This window comes from Sus scrofa, chromosome 9, assembly GCF_000003025.6.
Source record: "Sus scrofa isolate TJ Tabasco breed Duroc chromosome 9, Sscrofa11.1, whole genome shotgun sequence".
In the NCBI taxonomy this organism is placed as follows: domain Eukaryota; kingdom Metazoa; phylum Chordata; class Mammalia; order Artiodactyla; family Suidae; genus Sus; species Sus scrofa.
The window spans coordinates 121,609,340-121,633,511 of NC_010451.4; the positions used below are offsets into that span (position 1 = coordinate 121,609,340).

General features: G+C 36.4%; 1 protein-coding gene across 1 annotated transcript in view; it reads left to right on the forward strand.

Moving 5' to 3' along the window:
• Nucleotides 1–24,172, forward strand: part of CEP350 (centrosomal protein 350) — a 154,187-nt gene that overhangs the window by 18,666 nt on the left and 111,349 nt on the right. Inside the window, 7 exon segments of the mRNA XM_021063750.1 lie at nt 1,385–1,499; nt 2,886–3,045; nt 7,182–7,804; nt 13,504–13,617; nt 17,234–17,347; nt 21,794–21,940; nt 23,214–23,872. Coding sequence (XP_020919409.1) covers nt 1,385–1,499; nt 2,886–3,045; nt 7,182–7,804; nt 13,504–13,617; nt 17,234–17,347; nt 21,794–21,940; nt 23,214–23,872 — 1,932 coding nt within the window.

Genomic DNA, 24,172 nt, shown 5'->3' on the forward strand with positions numbered 1-24,172 from the left:
ATAAATTCAGGTAGCATACAAAAGAAAACAAATGTATGTATGCTATTTTCTGTCCCCTAAATCTTTTGAACTGGTTTGAAAGTCAGTCTGGAAAAGAAGTTTTGGTCGTAATGCAGAGTCAGATTTTGGCTCCATGAATAGAGCAATCAATATATATTTTTATCTCTTCTGTGTGAGCCCTTATACATCTACAATGTAGGAATAGTTTTTTTTTTTTTAATTTTTTTTGTCTTTTGTCTTTTTGTCTGTTGTTGTTGTTGCTATTTCTTGGGCCGCTCCCGCGGCATATGGAGGTTCCCAGGCTAGGGGTCCAATCGGAGCTGGAGCCACCAGCCTACGCCAGAGCCACAGCAACACGGGATCCGAGCCGCGTCTGCAACCTACACCACAGCTCACGGCAACGCCGGATCATTAACCCACTGAGCAAGCGCAGGGACCGAACCCGCAACCTCATGGTTCCTAGTCAGATTCATTTCCGCTGCGCCAAGACAGGAACTCCTTTTTTCTGTTTTCTTTAAATTTTATACTGTAAATACGTAAGGGGAAAATGCTTTTTAAAATCACTTGTGGTTATATCAAAAGTTGACTTAAAATGTAAAGTGTACGGAAACCTGAATTCTATCTTGTGAATTTTGTCCTTAATGTGATACTTATTTAGTAGACATAAAACTATAAAAAGTTGTGGGCTATTTGGATAGTCCTAAATTTTAGTATAACTGGATCATTCTTTGCTCACTTTTGCATGTAAAATGCACAAAATATATAGGAATCACAAAGTATGTAGTGTAATGCTATGTAACACAATGCCAAAACTTACTGCTTAAAAAAAACTCAATAATTAAAAAAAAATAGGTCAACATAAACTCTTCGATATTTTTCAGACTTTTTTTTTTTTTTTTTTTTTCTTTTTAGGGCCATAGCTGTGGCATATAGAAGTTCCCAGGCTAGAGGTTGAATTGGAGCTGTAGCTACTGGCCTACACCACAGCCACTGCAACACCAGATCCAAGCCGCATCTGTAACCTACATTACAGCTTGTGGCAATGCCAGATCCTTAACCTACTGAGCAAAGTTAATGATCAAGCCTGCATCTTCATGAATACTAGTCAGGTTCTTAATCTGCTGAGCCACAATGGGAACTCCTTCAGACTCTTCAATTTTCTTATCTAAATTTGGGCAGCATTGGGCCAGTTAGTATAGCTTAAGTAGTAAATAATGGAAAAACTATTTTTTAAAAATAAAGCATTCCTGAGTTTTTTTTTTTCTGTTGGAGAGAGAAAAAATAGTTGGTATTGGAAAAAATAGTTTTAAATAACTAATTAAATTGATGGTAGCTGGTTTATTTACAGAATTAACATTTTGTTTTGATGGTGTTTAAACTTTAGCTGAGACACATTGAAAACAAATTAGAAGTAGCCCCTACGAGTACAGCTGTGTTTGATTCTGTCATGGATACCAAGAAACCTTCTGCAAGTGCTACCAGAAAAATAAGTAGAAAAGGTATGTATGAGGTTGATTCCAAATATATAAATATATTAAATATGAATTTTTATATTTTGTTTCAATTTAATTTCTTCTTTAAGTCCCATGTATTTCCTTGCTCTTTAGTCACAGACTGTATACCTCATCAGTATTTTACTTTTTTCCCTTTGGTACTGACTAGTTGTGAAGCAGCCTTGTATTCAGTGGCTATAGGTGATGTTTCCACCATCTTTTCATCAGGGACTTTAGCATCACTGGATCATCTTTGACAGAGAGTTTTCATTTGTTTTTAGTGTGAATTTGATTTTGAGTCTTTAAGGTTGTGTATGTCTTTTTTTTTTTTTTCTTAATTCACAGGTATATCCCTTGAAATTTAGTTGTTTTAAGATTTATATTTTTTTGTTGGGGTTTAAAATCAGAATTGGAATACTCTCATAAATTGACACAGTGTAAATATTTTCTTTGGTTACCTTTCATGGATTTAATTCTGTGGTTGCTTAATTGGTGAGCTAAAACCTGCAGGTTGGTGCTTTCTACTGAAACTCATTTAAAAAAAAATCTGTGAGACTGTTGGATTTTTAATTGGATACATTTTTTTGAGTGAGAGCCTTTGTTGGAAAGAAATTTTATTATTGATGTATGTATGTAAGTATATCTTTTTTAAGGCTGCACCTGCGGCATATGGAAGTTCTCAGGCTAGGGCTTGAATCAGAGCTACAGCTGACAGCCTTGCCACAGCAACAGCAGTAGAGATCTGAGCCACATCTGCAACCTATGCTGCGGCTCACAGCAACGCTAGATCCTTAACCCACTGACCGAGGACAGGGATCAAACCCACATCCTCATGGATACTAGTCTGGGGTTCATTACCACTGAGCCATGATGGAAGCTCCCAGAAAGGAATTTTATATATAGAAATTTATTTTGTGTTGTATGCTCAGAATACAGTCTTTCTGTACAGATTGAATTACTGTAATAAGTTAACCCGAATTTTTTCCACCTTGCATAATGTCCACCTAGAGGTTAGATACCTAAATCATTTTCTGGAGTTCCCGTCGTGGCGCAGTGGTTAACGAATCCGACTAGGAACCATGAGGTTGCGGGTTCGGTCCCTGCGCTTGCTCAGTGGGTTAATGATCCGGCGTTGCCGTGAGCTGTGGTGTAGGTTGCAGACGCGGCTCGGATCCCGCGTTGCTGTGGCTCTGGCGTAGGCCGGTAGCTACAGCTCCGATTGGACCCCTAGCCTGGGAACCTCCATATGCCGCGGGAGCGGCCCAAGAAATAGCAAAAAAAAAAAAAAAAAAAAAAAGACAAAAAAAAAAAATCATTTTCTTAAATACTAGTCAAATTCAGAGACAGTCGTATTTTATATAATATATTCTCATAGATTTCTTTTTTCTTCAGATGGTAGATACCTGGATGATTCTTGGATTAATGCTCCAACCTCCAAATCTTCTAAATCACGAAAAGAGAAATCTCGTAGTCCTCTCAGAGCTACCACCCTGGAGAGTAATGTAAAGAAAATTAATCGTGTGGAGTTTCGTGAACCTTTGGTTTCTTACAGGTTAGTGTTTTTTTTCCTCCAGTTATCATATAGGGTTAGCCTATAGTGTCTATGGTAAGATTATAGTTTTTCTCAGTTTTTCATAGCCCTTTGGATTTGGTATTACAACCTTTTTCATTTTCTAAAATGATAAAATCTTTTATATTATGAAATGCTGGCTTTTTGTTCTTTTACAAATTGAATATTTGTTGAGAAGTAATAATATTTGCTCCAGGCCACTGTCATTGTAATAAATATGTTTCCTACAGACGATTTTTTCAGTTTCTGAAATGTGAACTTTTTTCCCTTATAGTTCAGATTGGGTGCTCTACATAGTGAAATTTGTATTGCTGAATTTTCTTGTTCTTTTTTTTTTTTTTTTTTTTTTGGTAGCATTAATCAGTTATATAAAATTCCTTTCTCCTTGAGAATGTGAGTTGGTTTGTTGTTTTATTTTGTTGCCAATGGCTCCTTTCAGCAGTTTGATCAGATTTCAAGATTGATATATGAATTTTAATAGTATGGACAGTGTAAAATGCTTTGCATTTTTGTTAGCTAATTTAGAATATTCAGCAGATAAAATTAGAGATTTTTGAATTTGAGGGACATTTTACTAATGGTGGAAATCTGTTTATGCAGTTAGAATAGCAAATAGTGTTAGGTAATGGACACTGGACCTTATAGTTCTTAGTTTCATTTATAAGCATTTTTAGTAGTTTAACGTGTCTATTAGTAAATCAAGGTGTTTAATGTAGTGATGCTTGGAAGTACTGGGTTTGTAGTCTTAAATTTGAGATAAAAAATTTGGGTGACGAGGTAAATTATGAATTCATTTTTCAGTATGTTTAAGTTGATGCAATTTTGAAATGTCTACGTGAAAATAATTCAGTAGACATTTGGAAATTTAGGTAGGAATGTGAAAAGGTCAGGGCTGCAAATAAATTTGGGACTGGTCAGTAGTGTTGAAATGATAAAAATGGTGGAAAAGAAGTTCCCATTATGTCTCAGTGGTTAATGAATCCAACTAGGAACCATGAGGTTGCAGGTTCGGTCCCTGGCCTCCCTCAGTGGGTTGGGGATCCGGCATTGCTGTGAGCTTGTGGTATGGGTCGCAGATGCAGTTCAGATCCCGCGTTGCTGTGGCTGTGGTGTAGGCCGGCAGTTATAGCTCTGATTAGACCGCTAGCCTGGGAACCTCCATATGCTGTGAGTGCGGCCATAGAAAAGACAAAAGACAAGGAAAAAAAAAAAAGTGAAAAATTGAGAAAAGGCCAGGGACTTACTTAATCTAAGTAAAATTTTATAGTTTAGACAAAGGAGAAGGGAAAAATTTGAAGAATAATAAGATGCCTAGAAACAATCAGCATCAAAATTGAAACTAAATTATTGACTGTATTCTGATATTCTTCCTGCAAAGAATACTCATGTTTAAAGTTGTATAAATTGTCTTTTTTTTTGACAGTGATTTTTATTTTTTCCATTATAGCTGATTTACAGTGTTCTTTCAATTTTCTGCTGCACAGCAAGGTGACCCAGTCACACATACATGTATATGTTCTTTTTTCTCACATTATCATGCTCTATCACAAGTGACCATAGTTCCCAGTGCTCTACAGCAGGATCCCATTGCTTATCCATTCCAAAGGCTATAGTTGGCATTTATTAACCCCAAATTATGTCTTTTAAGAAAAGGAAAGAGTACCGATAGGATAACTGAATAGAATGCTCTTCACCTGGCCACCTCTGATCATCACTTAAAACTCATCTTTTATCACCTTCTGTATGAAACATTGCCAGATCTGTTTCTACTCCACTCCACTCCTCAGTTTATTTAACCCTTCCTCTGTGCTCCCATACTATTTATCTTGCTCTGTTAGAGCATTTTCATGTTGCATTATATTTTGATTCCATATCTACCCATTATGTTAGTTTATATAAGGCCGTCTTATTCTCAAAGCATTATCTTAATTCTTGTCATTTACTAAGTATCCTAAAGAGTGAACACACTTATAAGTAGTAAATATTTCATGGGCGAATGAAAGATTTTGTGAAATTACGTTTTTGGGGGTCAGTTGTCCTTCCCATTTTAAGACTGAGGCATGATATGTAAAGTACCATTTTATGCTTTATTTTATTCTCTACATGTGCTAATTTTAGACCTTAATCATTTTAACAGTGAATTGTTGCAATCTGACCAATAGGGTGAATGTAGTTTGATTCTAATAGAAGCTGCAGAGTGCACTTCTCAGGCCCTTGTGTAATAATCAGCTACTCAGAACAGGGTAAAATGTTTTTTGGGTCATAGACCCCAGTGACAATCTGATGGAAGCTGCAGACTGTCTCCTTAGAAAAATGCTCACACTTATGCACTCATGATAGATACAGTTACCATATTATGCTGTAGTAGAGTCATGACTTTAAGAATTTTTGTGATATTTAGAGTTTTAGGCCTATACACGAAACACCTCGATCAGTGCTATGCAGTGGAACCATTAATAATGCAACCCAGACACATGTGATTTCAGAATTTTTAGAAGTCACACATGCACGAAGATGCTTTACCCTCTTTATTTATTTTTTTGTTTGTTTTTGTTTTTTTGCTTTTTAGGGCTGTACCTATGGCATATGAAAGTTCCTAGGCTAGGGTTGAATTGGAGCTACAGCTTGCAGGCCTATGCCACAGCCACAGCAATGCGGAGTCCAAGCTGCATTTTCGACCTGTACCACAGCTCACAGCAACACTGAACTTAACTCACTGAATGAGGCCAGGGATTGTACCTGCATCCTCAAGGATACTAGTTGGGTTTGTAACTTGCTGAGCCACAATGGGAACTCCCTTTCTTTCGTTTTTGTTCTAAATCTTTTAAATCTGCTATGTAATTTACAGCACATTTCATTTTGGACTAGCCACATTCAGGTGCTCAATTGCCACAAGTGATAAATGTCTCTTTCAGATGTTGTAGGTCCAGATGGTTGTTATGTCTGCTTTTATAGTTTTGGTTGGATAGTTTTTCATGTACTCTTCATACTGCTGAGGCTTGTTTATATTAACCTCCCTTTTAATAAACTGCTTCTGTTCATAAAATATAACTTATTAGAATGATGTGTAAAATTAAAAATAGTTTGTGGAGGAAGACTTTTGCTAGTCTTTTTACGAATAGAGAATATGGACGTTGTGGTATGTGGTTTAGCTATGTCCGTTCTTTGCTTACTCCGGAGTTTCCCAATGTGCTTTATATAATTTGATGTTGTCAAAAAATTGTCTGTGGTTCAGAGAGGTTTATTAACCACACTTTTTTTTAGCTGCACCTGTGGCATGTGGAAGTTCTCAGGCTAGGGAGTGAACCTGCACCACAATAGCAACCCAGAACCACTGCAGTGACACCGAATCCTTAACTCACTGTGCCACAGGAGAACCCACTAACTACATTTGTTTGGAGGACAATATTTATTGTACTTCCATTTGTTTCTAATCCAAGTCTGTTTGTTAATTTGGAACATTATTTAGAAGTAACACATATGAAAGGCCAGAATTTGAGAACTTTTTTCCCTAGTACTTAAGATTTCACGGAGAAGTAAAATGTAGATTTTGGTTAATGCGTCTCAAGTGACTATCCAAGTCAGACTGTAATCTTAAATTCTGGGGTTCTTAAGGAAATTTCTCCATACATTTTTACATATTTTTTATTTTATAATATGCAGATTATGATATAGATTCTTATCACTATCTAAACTTGATACACAGGGGGCATTGAGATTTAATATTAGTGATGGTTATTTTGTTATTTTATTTTACTGTACTGTACTTTACTGTACTTTTATTTTATTTTATTTTCTTCTTTCTTTTTCTGCCGCCCTGCAGCATATGGAGTTCCTGGGCCAGGGATCAGATCCCGGCTGCCGTTGTGACCTGCACTACAGCTGTGGCAATGCTGGATCCTTTAACAGCTGTGCCAGGCTGGGTATAAAATCTGCATCCTGGCACTGCAGAGACACCACCAATCCCCTTGTGCCACGTGGAACTCCTATTTGTTATTTTCAACCTACTGGAATTTCTATGTTTTGGGGGCCTATAATGTTATCTTAGAGTTCTCCATTCAGTTTATATGACTGGTTTTTGTACTCTTTATTCAAAGCTTATTATTTTTTAATAACAGGGAAGTCCATGGCACACCCTCCAGTATAAGTCCCAGCCGTTTAGAGTCAAAGCATGTATATTGTGTGGATGTTAATGAAGAGAAGCCTGAGAGTGGGAACCGGATGATAAGCAATCGAGAAGATCGGGATATACGTTATTGTGATTTTGAGAGTTCCCAGACATCTGTCATCAATGATACTGTTGTTAGGTTTTTAAATGATCAGCCAACAATTGATGCATTGCAAAATTCTGAATGTTTGATTAAGATGGCAGCTCCTATAAGAACTGATGAAGAAAAGCCTAACAGAGCAAAAGGAAATGAGAACAATTTGAAGACTTCTGGGAGTAACATGGGTCATGATGTTGATCCAAAAATGTTACGGCTAACTGACTCTTCTCCGTCTTCTACTAGTACTTCTAATTCCCAAAGATTAGATACCTTAAGGCGGCGACAACATGATGCTAAACTAGAAAAACTCAAGGAGCGGATTAGGAAACAGTGGGAACATTCAGAAGAAACAAATGGCCAGGGCCAGAATCTCGGTCATATTGACCACCCAATAATGGTTGTTAATGTTGATAACTCAGTGACAGCAAAAATCAGAAAAGTGGCAACAGCACCACCTGCTCCAGCATATAAAGGTTTGTAATCAGTCTTTATATCTTTTTCTCTTCCTGCCTCCTTATCTCCCTTTCTTCCTAGAATGTATTTGAGTAGAAAGGATAATCTTTAGAAGAAAGTGTGATTAAGAAATCAGATGCTAAAAGATTAATTCAAGGTGCACGTTAAAAGTGCAGATTCCTGGATCGTATACTAAACCTAAACTAGAGTTTCTAGAGATGGAGTCCAGAGTTGGAATTTTAAGCCACTCCCTCAGGTGATTTCTTCTAGTTTGAGAATTTCTAATGAACATTTAATAAGTTGAACAAAAGAGAAAATAAAAATTAGTACAGAGAATTGAAAGGCTATTGTTCTTTTGCCATTATATTTGAATCATTATTAGGAATTCTCTCAAATGTAATATTAAAAGATAATTCAGTCAATGCCAGTTAATATTTGGTTACAGAATATTTTGGCACTGACATTTTGATCCTAGTGTTATTTTAATCTTTGAGTTTTGACATTAGGCTCTCTCCATGTTTAAGAAAACAAATATTTAAATCAGATTTATACCAAGATTGATAGATTTCCATTGAAAACATGTTTGTAAATCAACTATACTTTAATAAAAAATTTTTATTTTTTATTTTTTAAAAATTTATTTGATAATTTTTTTTTTTTAATATAAAGATGTTTTTCAGAGAGTATTTCTGTTGTCTGCCCAACTCAAGTTTTTATGTATGGTGGTTTTTATGCCTTTTTATGATCCTGAAGTTATCTTCACAGGGTCATCCATATAAAATTTTAGAGTTGATTCATTGGGAGTTCCCGTCATGGCACAGCAGAAACGAATCCGGCTAGGAACCATGAGGTTGCAGGTTCCATCCCTGGCCTTGCTCAGTGGGTTAAGGATCTGGCATTGCTGTGAGCTGTGGTGTAGATCGCAGATGTGGCTCGGATCTGGTGTTGCTGTGGCTCTGGTGTAGGCCAGCAGCTGTAGCTCTGATTAGACCCCTAACCTGGGAACCTCTGTATGCCGTGGTTACGGCCCTAAAATGACAAAAAAAAAAAAAAAAAAAAAAAAAGTCGATTCGTTGATGATGTCACTGTATGTTATACTTTTGTCTTAAACTTTTGCCATTTGGCTTTCTTTTGTGGATTTTTTTTTTCACGTTCAGTTTCTCTAGATAAATGTGTGAAGATCAGAGTATAGCCAAGATTTGTTCCTTCTGTTAATTTTAACAGAACAAATTTTACTGTGTACAGTTTGAGCAATTGCCAGTGTTTTGTGTTGCTTATTATGTTTTGGTAGTGATATTCATTGTGCATTAGATAAAAGGTAGATTGTTAGCATTTTATTAAAAATAATTTGTGATAAAATTGTGGACAAGTCCCTTAATAAAATTCTTTCATATGCTTTTAGTAATACGTGTGCCATGTGGAAATTGTCCACACTGGTGACAGAGAAAATTGCAAATGGTGGGGTCAAAATGTTCTTTTTGATTCTCAGATAGTGATTATCCAAAACTTGGGCTGTACTAATGTTAGACCCATTAAATGAAGATTGAACATTTAATTAAGGTTGTTCATTCTAGAAGTCAAAGTTCTGAAATTCTGAAAGTTATTCCACTAAGGCAAAGTTAAGGTGGTCAATTTGCATCTTTATTTTATTTAATAATTTACTGGGAGTTCCCATTGTGGCGCAGAGGAAAGGAATCCGACTAGGAGCATGAGGTTGCGGGTTCGATCACTGGCCTTGCTCAGTGGGTTAAGTATCTGGTATTGCCGTGAGCTGTGGTGTAGTTGGCAGATGCGGCTTGGATCTGGCATTGCTGTGGCTCTGGCACAGGCCTGAAGCTACAGCTCCAATTAGACCCCTAGCTTGGGAACCTCTATGTGCTGCGGGTGAGGCCCTCAAAAGACAAAAGACAAAACCAAATATATTTAATAATTTACAAAAATCCAAAAAATTAAAAAACAGAACAACCTTAAACAACCAGAATGAAAATGTTAAGTATAATTTTCTTTGAGTTGGCAACTGGATTTTGTATATTCCTTTAACTGACTAATTTTTAACACATTAGTTTTTATATTAAAATATGAATATAACTTTTGGGAGGCTAACTCATGAAATGTAGTATACATTTCAGAAATCATAACAAAATGTGGTTTACAGTATCTTGAGAAATGGATTTTTTTTCCAACAATGAACAACAGTTTTTCTGCCAGTTTTGTCAGTGTAAATTAAATGCATCTAATAATACTGTATTCTGAAGTGCCTTTTTTTTTTTTTTTTTTTTTAAACTGTTGTACCAGTGGCATGTGCAAGTTCTCGGGCTAGGGTTGAATTGGAGCCACAGTTGGAGCCTATGCCACAGCCACAGCAACACCAAATCCGAGCCACATCTTTGACATACACTGCAGCTCACAGCAGTGCCTGATCCTTAACCCACTGAGTGAGGCCATGGATCATATCACATCCTCATGGACACTGTGTCGGGTTCTTTACCCACTGAACCACAGCGGGAACTCCTAAAGTGATTTAATTTCATTTGTTCAAATACATAATAAATTCACTCGGTTCACAGTTCAGAAGATGAAAAGAATGTACTTTGAAAAGCTTTATGACTCTTGTCATAAAGACTCAGCCACCTCCAACCTTTCTGGAGGTTACTTGTGTTAACAATTTCTGTATCATTCCAGAGACAATTTTCTTACACACAAGTAAGAGGGGTGTGTGTGTGTGTGTGTGTGTGTGTGTGTGTGTGCGCGTGTGCACGCACGCCCGCGCTTCTTCTTTTTTTTTTTTTTTCCCGTAGTTAGCATATGAAACCCATTCTAAACTTTGGTTTTTCTTCTTTTTGTTTATCTGTTTAAAATTTGAAGTAATGAACACAATGGTGTTTTTGTGATTCTTTCTTGTCTTATACCTAGTTGTTTGCATATCTTTTACTTTCTGGCGTGAATGCCAAAATTGCTTAAGAGCCAGTATTGGTCATCTGTATTTTATTTCAGAGGTTGGTTTTGTTTCAGAGGTTACAGTATCTTGAACACAAGTAAATGCACAGTGTATTTTTTTTTTTTTTTGTCTTTTTGCTATTTCTTTGGGCCGCTCCCCGGCATATGGAGGTTCCCAGGCTAGGGGTGCAATCGGAGCTGTAGCCACAGGCCTACGCCAGAGCCACAGCAACGCGGGATCCGAGCCGTGTCTGCAACCTACACCACAGCTCACGGCAACGCCGGATCGTTAACCCACTGAGCAGGGGCAGGGATCGAACCTGCAACCTCTTGGTTCCTAGTCGGATTTGTTAACCACTGTGCCACGACGGGAACTCCCTTTTTTTTTTTTTTTTGTCTTTTTGGCAGTGTATTTTTAAATTCTATTCAGTAAGTTCAACTAGAAGGAAAAAATGTAGACAAAGAGTGGAGATAAAGATTGGGAGCAGAAAAAGAAAGCGATATAGGTATTGAAAGCTTCTAAAGTTAACTTATAAGTAAAAATGCAAATATAAAGAAAGGCTCACCCTCACCATATTGTATGGAATTGCCATACTCTTTTGTTACAAACTGTAGTTTGTAGTAGATTGGATACTATGTTTATATAAAGTTTCTTCTTATGTAGGTATAGCCATAGTTGTGTGTCCAGTGCCACAAATATCAGGCTCCTGCTGTTGTTCCTAAGAGCTGAATAGATTATTTTCTATTGGGCACGTAATTAATTTACTGATACATTTAATCTAACACTTCTTAAATGCTCTTATCAATTTTTGACTCCATTCTTTACATTGACTTAATTTTACAAAATATTTAATGGCAATTCTTTGGTAAGTTGAGCTCATTTGAAAATGTAGATCTTTTTACTACTCTGGTTATTATCTATATTCATTATTTTATCATTTTGCAAAATAGATTCCAAGTTCATTATATTTTCTTAAAGAGTAGTGATAAATTTGAAGTAGGAAATTAGAATGGTAATTTCTAAGAAAAGCACATGAGTAATGTTTGTGAGAATTTGAACAAGTGTGTTTTACAGACCTGTTTTCCACACTTTGGCTGCATTTTGCCTACTGAGGCAGAAGCCATGTCCATTTGTTAAGCTATAGGCAAAATCAGACAGATGGCAGCAATTAGTGCCTGTCTTCAAAGAAAAGAATGAGTAGTGTTGTCTCTCTCTTAGTCTTGAGAAGGGTAGCTTGTATCTCTGATATCTATAATTTATGATTGACATTCTTTTATCATTTAATTTAGTGCTTCTCCATTTGTGGTCTTTTTGAACAAATGTGTATTGCTTTATCTCACTGAAGCTTACTTTTTCCAAACAGTATTTGTTAACAGTCTATGTGGTAGTTAGTTATTCATTCCTCTTGTAAACAGCTTATAAAGCTGTTCAGCATCATTGGTTATTAGGGAAACACAAATCAAAACCACAGTGAGATACCGTTGCGCACATGCTAGGATGGCTATAATAAAAAAAGACAGACAGTAATAAGTGTTGATGGGGCTATAGAGAAATTGAATTCTCATACATTGCTGGGTGAGAATGTAAAATGGTGCAGTCCTTTAGAAAACAGTTTGGCAGTTCCTCATAAAGTTAAACATGGAGTTACCATATGACCCAGAGGTTCCACTGCTAGGTGTAATACCCAAAGGAATTGGAAACATATATCCACACACACACTTGTGCATGAATTTTTTTTAAATTTTTTTTTTTGTCTTTTGAGGGCCACACCCATGGCAATGGAGGTTCCCAGGCTAGGGGTCTAATCGAAGCTGTAGCTGCCAGCCTACACCACAGCAACGCCAGATCTGAGCCGCATCTGCGACCTACACCACAGCTCATGGCAACACCGGATCCTTAACGCATTGAGCAAGGCCAGGGATGGAACCCACAACCTCATGGTTCCTAGTGGGATTCGTTAACCACTGAGCCACGATGGGAACTCCAAGCAACATTATTCTTAATAGCCCCAAAGTAGAAGCAACCCAGGTATTCATCAGCTGATGAACGGATAAACAGATAGTGGTATATCCATACAATGGGATATCATTCAACAGTAAAAAGAAAGTTAGATATGTATTATGAGATGGATGAACTTTGAAAACAAATTGCTGAGTGAAAGAACTAGACACAGAAGGCTGCATATTGTGTGAATATGTTGAAATGAAATGTCCAGAATAGGAAAAATCCATAAAGATGGAAAATAGATTAGTAGTTGCCAGGGAATAGAAGGAGTGGTGTAGGGAGTGACTGCTGATGGTATAGGGTTTCTTTGCAGGGTGATGAAATGCTTTGAATTTAGATAGTGGTGATAGTTGTATAACTTTTTTTTTTTTTTTTTTTTTTTTTGTCTTTTTGCCTTTTCTATGGCTGCTCCTGTGACATATGGAGGTTCCCAGGCTAGGGGTCTAATCGGAGCCATAGCCGCCGGCCTACACCAGAGCCACAGCAACACGGGATCTGAGCTTTGTCTGCAACCTGCATCACAGCTCATGGCAACGCCAGATCTTTAACCCACTGAGCAAGGCCAGGGATGGAACCCACAACCTCATGGTTCCTAGTCAGATTCCTTAACCACTGAGCCACGATGGGAACTCCCCACTTGTATAACTTTTGAATGTACTAAAAACTGGAGTTGTATACTTTGATTTTTAGAGTATATTAATTACATTTCATTTTAAGAGTATAACAAAACTTTTAATGCACCTTTGGTAAGAATGTTCTGTATTGGTTATACATTAGGCTTTAATCCTTCTGAGACCAAGATTCGAACACCTGATGGGAAAGTGTGGCAGGAGGCTGAGTTTCAAAACATGAGTAGAGAACTGTATCGTGACTTAGCACTTCACTTTGCAGGTGAGAGTAAGAGCTTTTTTAGATTTTGAGTGTTTTATCATGCATACTATGTGATTTATAGTACTTAAACATAAGATTGTCACCAAACTAAAGATATTCTCCTTTCCAAACTGCATGGTATACTAAAGTAGTGGTAGTGCCAGTCATATGGCCCTCTTAGCCTCTAGGCTCTGCTCCAAGGTCAAAATTAGCATACATAGCTGATGAGACAGAAACTGGGCTATTTTTAAACTGAGGGACTTTCTGAGTTGGGCTGGTCTGATTGGAGGTAACATAGCAGAGTCTAGTTGAAATTTACTTCTACTAGACCTCTGAGATCTTTGAAATGTCAGTAATTTGGCAGGCAGCAGATGAGAAGATACATGAGGACGATTTGGAGAAAGAAAAGTAAACATTATTGGAAGAGATTAATGCTAGAGAATTGAAAATAAGAGAAACTTATGAAAGACTGGAAGAGGGAAACTAAAAGGTCACACTCATAATGTTATTACTTATTGAACACCTCATGTGATTTTGGGCAAGATGCTGCTGGTACTTAATCTTCTGAATTTTTTTACAGTTGAGGAAATGTAGGCTCAAAGAGTAATTTTCCATAGTTAAATAGAGCAGTTAAGATTTGAAGCCAAGCAGTTCCTGTCATGGCTCATCGGTAACAAACCTGACTAGTATCCATGAGTTTGATCCCTGGTTCTGCTCAGTGGGTTAAGGATCCGGTGTTGAGTGGCTGTGTAATAGGCCAGCAGCTGAAGCTGCCATTTGACCCCTAGCCTGGGAACTTCCATATGCCCAGGTGCAGCCCTAGAAAGCAAAAAGCTGTTGGGATTGTAGTCCCCTGGTGGCTCAGTGTGTTAAGGATCTGGTGTTGTCACTGCTGTGGCTAAGGTTCCATCCCTGGCCGTGGAACCTCCACATGCTGCATGTGCAGCCAAAAAAAAAAAAAAAAAGAACCAAGATTCAAAACCAACTCTGTCTGACTCTAAAACCTTAGGTTTTTCTGGTAATAAATATTGACATTAAGTGTCCAGTCCAGTTTTCCTGCTGTTACTGTTGGAACATTGTTTGAGAAATTTTTTTTCTCATGTGAAAGGAAGTATAATGTGATAGGAGCAAAGAGTTTGGAATCAGCTTACAGGGGTTCAAATTCTGGCTCTGCCACTTACCAGCTGTTTATGCTGCCTATGTTACATAACCTCTCCTGCTTGGTTTTCTCATCTGAAAAATAGGAATAATAACAGTATACCTCATAGAACAGTATCATTATAGACTAGGTGAATGATGTATGTCAGAACTCTTAAATAGGTCTGCCTGTTAGTCTGTCTTCCCTTTTGTTATGGTGGCTAACATATACTCTGCCTATGCTCTTATCTTAAACAAACCCATCTACTGTGTTTTAGATTTCATTTGCTCTTGTGTATTTAAGGCCATTATTTTTTACTTTTATTTGTATTATTATTTTTTGCTTTTTAGGGCCACACCCATGGCATATGAAGGTTCCCAGGCCAGGGGTTGAATCGAAGCTGCAACTGTCAGCCTACACCAGAGCCACAGCAACGCAGGATTCCAGCCGTGTCTGCGACCTACACTGCAGCTCACAGCAATGCCAGATCCTTAACCCACTGTTGGAGGCCAGGGATCGAACTTACATCCTCAAGGTTACTAGTTGGATTCGTTACCACTGAACCATGACGGGAACTCTAAAGGCCCTTGCTTTAGCCCTGTTTTCTTTCTTTTGCATCTTCAAGTTTTCCCTCTCTAAGAGGTTATGCCCATCAGTATACTGTTTGATAACATGCTGTTATCTTAGCCATCATAAAAGAACCTCTCTTTTGGCCTTACTCTTTGCAGCTACTGCCTTGTTTCTCTCCTTTTACGTAACAGCACAACTTCAAAAAGTTACCTTACCTTTATTGTCTCTAATTTTTCTCCATTTTACTTTTAAACCCTTTCTGTTAGATTTTTGCTTCTACTTCTCTCTGTGGACTGCTGTTATCAAGATCATCAGTGACTTCTGCATTGCTAAATCCAGTGTTTAATTCTTATTTGTCATCCTGCTAGATCTCTCAGCAGCATTGGCCATGATTGATCACTTCCTTGAAATTCTTCACTTGACGTCTGTCTAGGATACCATAAATGTTTAGTTTTCCTCTTAAGTCTAGCTGCTCCTTTTTAGTCCTATTCCCCCCCCCCCCGCCCCCAATCACCTCTGATCTCTAAACATTGGCATGCCCTGCTCTCGGTACTCAGATCTGTTTTTCTCTTTTTAAAATTTTTTTCTTTTTTCTCTCCCACCCCTTTCATTTTCATTTTTTTTTGTTTGTTTTTTAATTTTTTATTTATCTCTGTACAAACTAGGCAGATTCATCCATCATAGTTTGAGGATTTTGCTGTTTCTAATGATTCTCTGTTGTTCAGGACTGTGTGCTCTGCTGCTGTGATTCCCAGATTTATGTCTCTGGCCAGATTCCTCTAAACTCTAATTCATATCAGCTGCTAACTATGCACCTTCCCTTGAATGTATGATAGATTTCTTCAGCTTAATATATCCAAAATGGAGCTAGCTATCTAACTAAATGGGGTCAAGATATACCCCTTAAACTTACTCCCCTGGTAGTCTATCTTAGTTAATTCTATCCTTCTGATTGTTCGGCTCTCAAATCTTGAGTCATCCTTGACCCCTCTATTTCCCTCATAACATATCTAATATTGTTTGAAATACATCTAAAGCTTAACCACTTGTCCCTACCACCTAAATCCAAGCCATCCACTGTCAGTCACTCCTTTCCTCAGTCTTAGAAAAACTTCTCATCTTACTCCTGAGTAAAACCTGAAGTTCTTACAGTGATTTATAAAGCCCTGCATGATCTGGCTCTCAGTTATATCTCTTGGTTTTTACTGTTCTTCTCTTTGTTCACTTCTTTCACAATGACCTTGCTATTTCTTAGGCACTAGGTGTACTCCTGCCTTAGGGCCTTTGGCTCACACTTACTTCTTTTTTCAGAATGCAGAGCTCTGCATGTAATTTAAAGTACATTTATTCAGATCTGTTAATTGAGATTAATTTTTAAATTTATGTGTCTAGTCAGTATATTTCTCCATGTTGAAATGTAAAAATTAGTAGTAATTTATAAATGAAATTATCCTGACATTTTTCACTAGCATAATCATAAAAGGGCCCAATTTAGGAGTACTGAGTATTTTGCAAAGTTTTATTCTAGAAGTTCATAAATATCTCAGTTAAGTAGCATTTTTTAATGAAATAGTAATCTGTGAAAGTGCTTACTCTGAGATTTTAAAAATGCTATGATCCTGGCTTGGAAAGCATTGCTGTTGTAATTTCTTCTAGTTTGTGAAAATGAAGTGAATTTTCTCAAGGGTTTCCTGGGAAAAAAGAACAAAAAACAAAAACAAAACAAAGAATCGGAGTAATGGTGATCTTTAGACCTTTCTATAAGAGGACTTGTTATTGTAGCTTTTCAGTCATAGAAATAGCATCAGTGAAGTTTTCTCTCTCCCTCTCTGAACCATATACTTTATACACATTTTTCATATTAAGGGGAGAATGAATGGATAGGTAACAGTTGTTGTAATATTTGCTATAAATGTTTCTGTTTTTCAGATGATGGCTCTATGAAAGAGAAACCTGCTGATAAAACTAAAGAGAAGAAAGCGGTCAAGCCAGTACGAAAAGTCCAAAAGGTAGCACAGTTGTCAAGTCCAGAATGCAAAACAGGTTAGTTTTCTCAATATTAGGCCCATCCTCAAGTTACACATTAGTGAAATAGCATCTACATGGAAATAAATGTTCTCATTATAGACACATACAAATTCAGTATATTTCATGTATCTTTATTTTGTATATGTGTGCTTTATTGAGGTATAATTGACAGAGTAGTTGGTACATATTTAGAATGTATAGCTTGATATGTTTTCATATATGTATATACTCATGAAACCACATGTTCACCATGATGCTGAACAATGCCCCCCATTTTTTTCTGTCATTATTTTTAATAAAATTAACCAAATTAAAGGTAATGATTTTTATGTAGTGAACTTTTATATACAAAGGGATGGCTTAGGACTGTAGCTAAGTTCCTTCACTTATTTTCAAAAGAGTATAAATGTTACATAAGAGAAGTATGACAGTCCATGTCAGTAGTGGTCAGGCTGAATTCTGAATAAATCAAGATGGGAAAAAAGGGAATTCCCTAGTTCTGTAGTGATTAACATTTCAGGCTTGATACAGATTGCTTGAATTTATAACCTGGCTCTCTTATGTCTAGCTTTGTTCCTTTGGTAAACGAGTTGTCTTGGTTTTCCTATGTAAATGGGAAGGCAGTATTTTTCTCGCAAGTTGTTGTGAGAATTAAAATAGTACCAAAAGCACTCAATGTAGTATTTGGCACATGTTCATCACTCACTTGTTGGGTATAATTCCACTACAACTAATGATTATTATTCCTAGCTATACTGCACAATGGCTATTTAGTATGTCATATTTAAGTCAATGAATAATTTGGTCCGAGAGAGAATGGAGAAAGTTGGGAACTTGTCACTTTCAGTTTGGAGACATTCATACATTCATTCACTATGCAAACTTTTTTTTTTTTTTTGCTCTTTAGGGCTGCACCCATGGCGTATGTAGGTTCCCAGGCTGGGGTCTAATCGGAGTTACTTTTATCGGCCTACACCAGAGCCACAGCAGTGCCAGATTCAGGCCGCGTCTGTGACCTACACCACAGCTCATGGCAATGCCAGATCCTTAATCCACTGGGCGAGACCAGGGATCGAACCTGCAACCTCATGGTTCCTAGTCAGTTTTGTTTCTGCTGTGCCACAATGGGAACTCCCACTATGCAGATATTTTTGAGCACTTGCTATATATGAGGCACCAGAGTATTCTAAGCTTAGGCAATACAGTGGTAAGCAGAATGCACATAGCCCCTGCCCTCCTGGAACTTACAGTCTTGTCAGGAAAACAGTATCTACGTAGTTATAATAAAGTATAATGAATGTAGGGTAGGGAACATACAAGGTCTTATGGGAACGTAGAACAGTAGTGATGGGGCACTGGTTTTTGACCAGATACTTGTTTTTCTGGTCATGAACTCATCAGCAGTGGCAAGCGATATGTTTTGAGACCTCTTTGTTAACCCTTGATGTCATACGAGAATGACCTTGGTTATATACAAATCAATAAGATTTGGTAGGAACATGAAAAAAATATATATATGAATATGTATAAAATAAACTAATTCTTGGATTTAAAAAAAAGTATTTTTCATTTTTTTTTTTTTTTCCCTCTTTTTTGGCTACCTTAAGGCATAGGGAGTTCCCAGGCCAGGGATCAGATTTGAGCTGCAGTTGTGACCTATGCTGGAGCTGTGGCAGTGCCAGATCCTTTAACCCACTGTGATGGGCTGGGACTCAAACCTGTATCCCGGCACTACAGAGATGCCACCCATCCTGTTGCACCATAGCAGGAACTCCTCATGTAATATTTTTAATGTAATAGTAGTTGTCAGGGGGCATAATTTGAAATGAATTGCTTCGACTGCTATAACTTATAAACATTGATCTCGGATTGTGTTTATCCACTTTTGTGGTAATTCCCATGTGTGTACTGTGAAAGTGACTGAGGCAGAGTGTCATTAAAATGTGCTAAGCCTATATTAATAGTTTATCTGTAGTGAAAGCCCTCTTTTTCTACCAAAAACTGCATGAGAATATTACAGAAAGTCAGAATTGAGAAAGAACCACCCAGCATATCTGGAAGCTAGTATATGCAAATAACTACCCAGCGTGTTGATGGTGACTTGCTCTTGATTCCGAAAATTAAGCTGAAATTGAAGAGCAGCCTGTTCTCACATTTTCCTTAAGAACACAAAATTTCTTATAAATAGATTGAGCAGTAGACTGAAAACTTTTTAAATATTCTAGATAGACTGTTTAAGGTGCAAAAAAATTTCTAAAGGAAATAGCACACATTTATAATTCATTTTTTTAATAATAGATGTTTTCATTAGAATTGTACTCCCATTTAAACTTTTAAAGCCCCTTTAAGTGAAATTCTAAATAGAATTTTTAGAATTTATATATACAATAAAATTGTATCACAGAAAGCTTAAAAAATAGAAGAAAACAGATAAAAATCACTGCCCTTACTTAAAAGTACTGTTTTGTGTAATACCTTACAGTAATTTAAAAATCATAATAGTATAGTAGGTGATTATAATCATTGTATACATAAAATTTTATCTTTATCTATTAATATCTTAGTACAGGAACATTTCTGTTATTTTTTACAGAAATTGCCGTTTGAAGTGGCCACACAGTACTCCTTCTAACAGAAACATTGTTTAACTAAGTTCACTATTCAGTGTTTAGGTTACTTCTGATTTTATTTAAAAAAAAAAATTATACAGTAAACATTTTCCTTTATTTTTTTTCTTTCTATTGGATACATTTCTGTTACTTGGATTATTTGATCAAGGGAAATAAGCCTTTTGAGGGTCCCTGACATGTAATACTATGTTGTATTTTTTTTAGATGAAAGTATATCCACTTATATTTTGATTAGCAAAATATTTTGTATAAGTAGAGTGATTTTTTTATTGTAACTTTACCAGTTTGGGCTATGAATATAAAAGTATTTTTCCTAATTTAATTAGGTTTAAAGTGCTATGTCATTATTTTCATTTCCATTACATTTCTTAATAAATACTTTTATATATTTGTTTTAAAAAATGATTTTTATTTTGTAAACTGTCATGTCATTTTTTTGTTTTGTGAAGTTATCTGTTTTTTCTTTTGTTCTTTTTTAGGATTTTTTTATTAAAGTATGGTTGATTTATAATGTTCTGTCAATTTCTTTCTTTCTTTTTTTCTTTTTAGGGCTGCACCTGAGGCATGTGGAAGTTACCAGGCTAGGGGTTAAATTGGGAGCTACAACTCCTGGCCTACATCACAGCCACAGCAGCGTGGGATCCAAGCTGTCTCTGCAACCTATGCTGCAGCTCGTGGCATTGCCAGTTCCTTAACCCACTGAGTGAGGCTGGGGATTGAACCTGCATCCTTATGGATACAAGTCAGGTTCTTAACCTGCTGAACCACAAAAGGAACTCCTGTTCTGTCACTTTCTTCTGTATCATCTGTTTTGAAAAAAACGGTCTAATTTTAATTTTTTTACAATCTGAAACTAATAAATGAAAAGTTTTTCTCAATAAACAGCTACATTTGTTGGAATATAATTTTATTTTTATGAGCTTTTATAATGACATTTTAAAACTATGATATTGGCTTTTTGAATGCCATTGTTCTATGCAAAGAAAGTAGTGTGTGGTTTTGGTATATGTCTGTAAAATATTATGTGAAATTCCCTGCAGTACCATCCTCTTCAAAGGTAATCACTCTTAACTGTTGTATGTTTCCTCAAAATTTTTTTCTATGCTTAGCTTAATCATTTGTTCATTCAGCAGACATATATTTTACTGTGTGTCAGGTACTGTGCTATTTTTGGTAAACACTTATAGTTAAGACATGTTTTTGTTCTGTGCCAAAATTGTTAGATTCAGTGCCCTAGTTCTTGAGCTTTCAGAAATCATTGATATTTGGAACTTAATTTTCAGAGCATTTTACACTTAGTATTTGAGGTATGTGGGTATATCAAGATTTAAACAAACAGTTAATTGATTTTGGGGACTTAAATTAAAAATATAATTAGATTATAAACCTTTTGATTTTGGTATAAGATGAGCAAAAGGTTAATTACAAATACCTGTATGGTTGAATAAGATGTACTTCTTAGAGGTAAAATTTAAGTTTTAAATTCAATCCTATATGTATGCATATATATATATATATATATGTATGTATTTTTTTTTTTTTTTTTTTGCCATTTCCTGGGCTGCTCCTGCAGCATATGGAGGTTCCCAGGCTAGGGGTCTAATCGGAGCTGTAGCTGCCAGCCTATGCCAGAGCCACAGCAACGCGGGATCCGAGCTGTGTCTGCAACCTACACCACAGCTCTCGGCAACGCTGGATCATTAACTCACTGAGCAAGGGCAGGGATCAAACCTGCAGCCCCATGGTCCCTAGTCGGATTCGTTAACCACTGTGCCACGACGGGAACTCCTATTTATATGTTTTTTTATTATTATTTTTTTTTATTTTTTAGGTAGCAGTCATCTGATAAGTACATCTTCTTGGCGAGATGGGCAAAAATTAGTAAAGAAAATTCTGGGACCTGCACCCAGAATAGAGCAAAAAGAGCGAAGAACAGCATCAAGTGACAGAAGTGGAAGAGAAAGAATTACTAAATCTGGTGAGTAATTACATTGTTAAATTATCTCCAGTTCCATTAAATATTGGTTGTTGGTGAAAAGGCCAACTAAAAAGGTTGCTTGGTCCTAAAATACTTCAAGGAGAGGGTGAAAAATACCTTTTTTAAAGAATGCTCTAAGACTTTGTTTTATAATTGAGAATGTAGCTCAAAAAAAAAAAGTTCTATTGGGCTTGCCTGTGGATAATTTCTTTATATGGATGTTATAATAATCTTTATTAAGAATTCTTCTTGTGCTATATTAATTTCAGCTGTCATTATGAATAAATAGCAAAGCACCATTTAATCAAATCTTATTAGACTTTTAGGGACCTTTAGAGAATCAGATCTGTCTGTCTTATCTCTGCATACACAAACACAGGTTAAACATTCACAAGGTTGAATTTTTTTTGTTTGACAGATGAGGAAACAGGCCCTAAGAGAGAAGTGATTTTTCTTCTGGATATACATTCAGTGGGTGGCAAAATTTGATCTAGATTCACAGCTCCCTAGTTTGACTCTGAAATCCATTGCTTTTCTCTTTTTGAAATGCTTTGAATGCTATTTGAAGTAACTAGTTACTTTTTCATGAACTCTAACTCAGGGAAATGAAATATAAATACCTACAAGCCAGTTTTCCTTTTCAGTAGCAAAAACTTGTCTCAGTTAATTTGAGCTTCTGGAATGGATTCAGTAAGAAAGGCAATTTGATATGTAGAAGTCAGTATATATTTTGTATTTGCTCCTCTTTCATCTAGCTTAGAAATAAATTCACATGCATTTTCAATCTAAATTTAAGCCACATCAACATTTAGATGATAAAATGATTGTTTTTCTATATATATATATATATATATAATATTTGCTGTTACTCATTGGAGAGTTGTGGCATCCTAACATTGTTGGCTTTTTATAAACAGCTGTTTGGGGGTTTGGGGAGGGAAAGAAATAATAACATTAAATATGCCTATGGGAGAGAAATGGTAATTCTATGGTAATAGTTAATTCATATCAATAGCAAGATCTATCCTTATTTCAGAAATATAAAAAAATGCAGTTTTTAAAAGTGCCAAGGAAGTATAGTTTCTAAGAATATTGGTATTCTTCTTGTACTGTTTTTCTTTCCTTCTAAAATATTCTTTATAAGACTTTATAGGATATTCGAATTTGAGTTTAAGATGAAGTGAAATTCCCTAGTTTTCTCCTTTGTGCAATAAATTTTAGGAGTGAATATAGAATTTTAATACATCATTAACCGTTAGTCATACTTTTGCAGGAGGTCATGTTGGAAGAGCAGAATCAGATCCCAGATTGGATGTTTCACATAGACATCTTCCACGAAACTCAGAACGTTCTAGAAGTAGAGCTCGGTCAGAAAATAATGTAAAGAAATCAGCCCCACCTCTTCCAGATAATAAACAGGAGGAAAATGCTGCCTTAAATAAGGACTTTTTACCTGTTGAAATTCGTGGAATTCTTGATGACCTGCAGCTGGATTCTACAACTCAGGCTACCAGGCAAGAGACGGGAGAGTTACAGAATCAGAAGTCATCAACATCAATACAAGCTCCTAGGAGTCACAGCCCAATAAAAAGAAAACCTGACAAAATAACAGCTAATGAAGATCCACCTGTAATTTCCAAAAAGCGCCACTATGACACAGATGAGGTACGACAGTACATTGTTAGACAGCAGGAGGAAAGGAAGAGGAAGCAAAATGAAGAGAAGAAGGCTCAAAAGGAGGCCACTGAACAGAAGAACAAACGATTGCAGGAGCTCTACCGGAAACAGAAGGAAGCCTTTACTAAAGTAAAAAATGTGCCTCCTCCCGAGCCATCAGCAGCTAGGCGACTGCAGGAAACTTATTCCAAATTGTTACTAGAAAAGTCATTGCTTGAAGAGCCAACTCATCAACATATTACACAGGAAACACAGGTAATAAATAGTGACAAAAATACAAAAGGGAGTAATTCATGGTTAGAAAAACTCACTTGCTATACTATTTAAAAATTATTACTTGTAATATTCAGATGTATGCTCAGACAATGTTTATAGTAATGATGGTCTTTCATGAAGTTTATTTTTATGCAGAGTAATTTGATAAACATGATTGAAAATAAGTGTTCAGTTTATTTCCTAGAGTGATTGTTATTGATCTGTCTCATTGTTGTTACGTCCTTGCCTAGTTTTTATTTTATACTTAGCAAATAAAGTTAAACTATGTTAATAATGAAA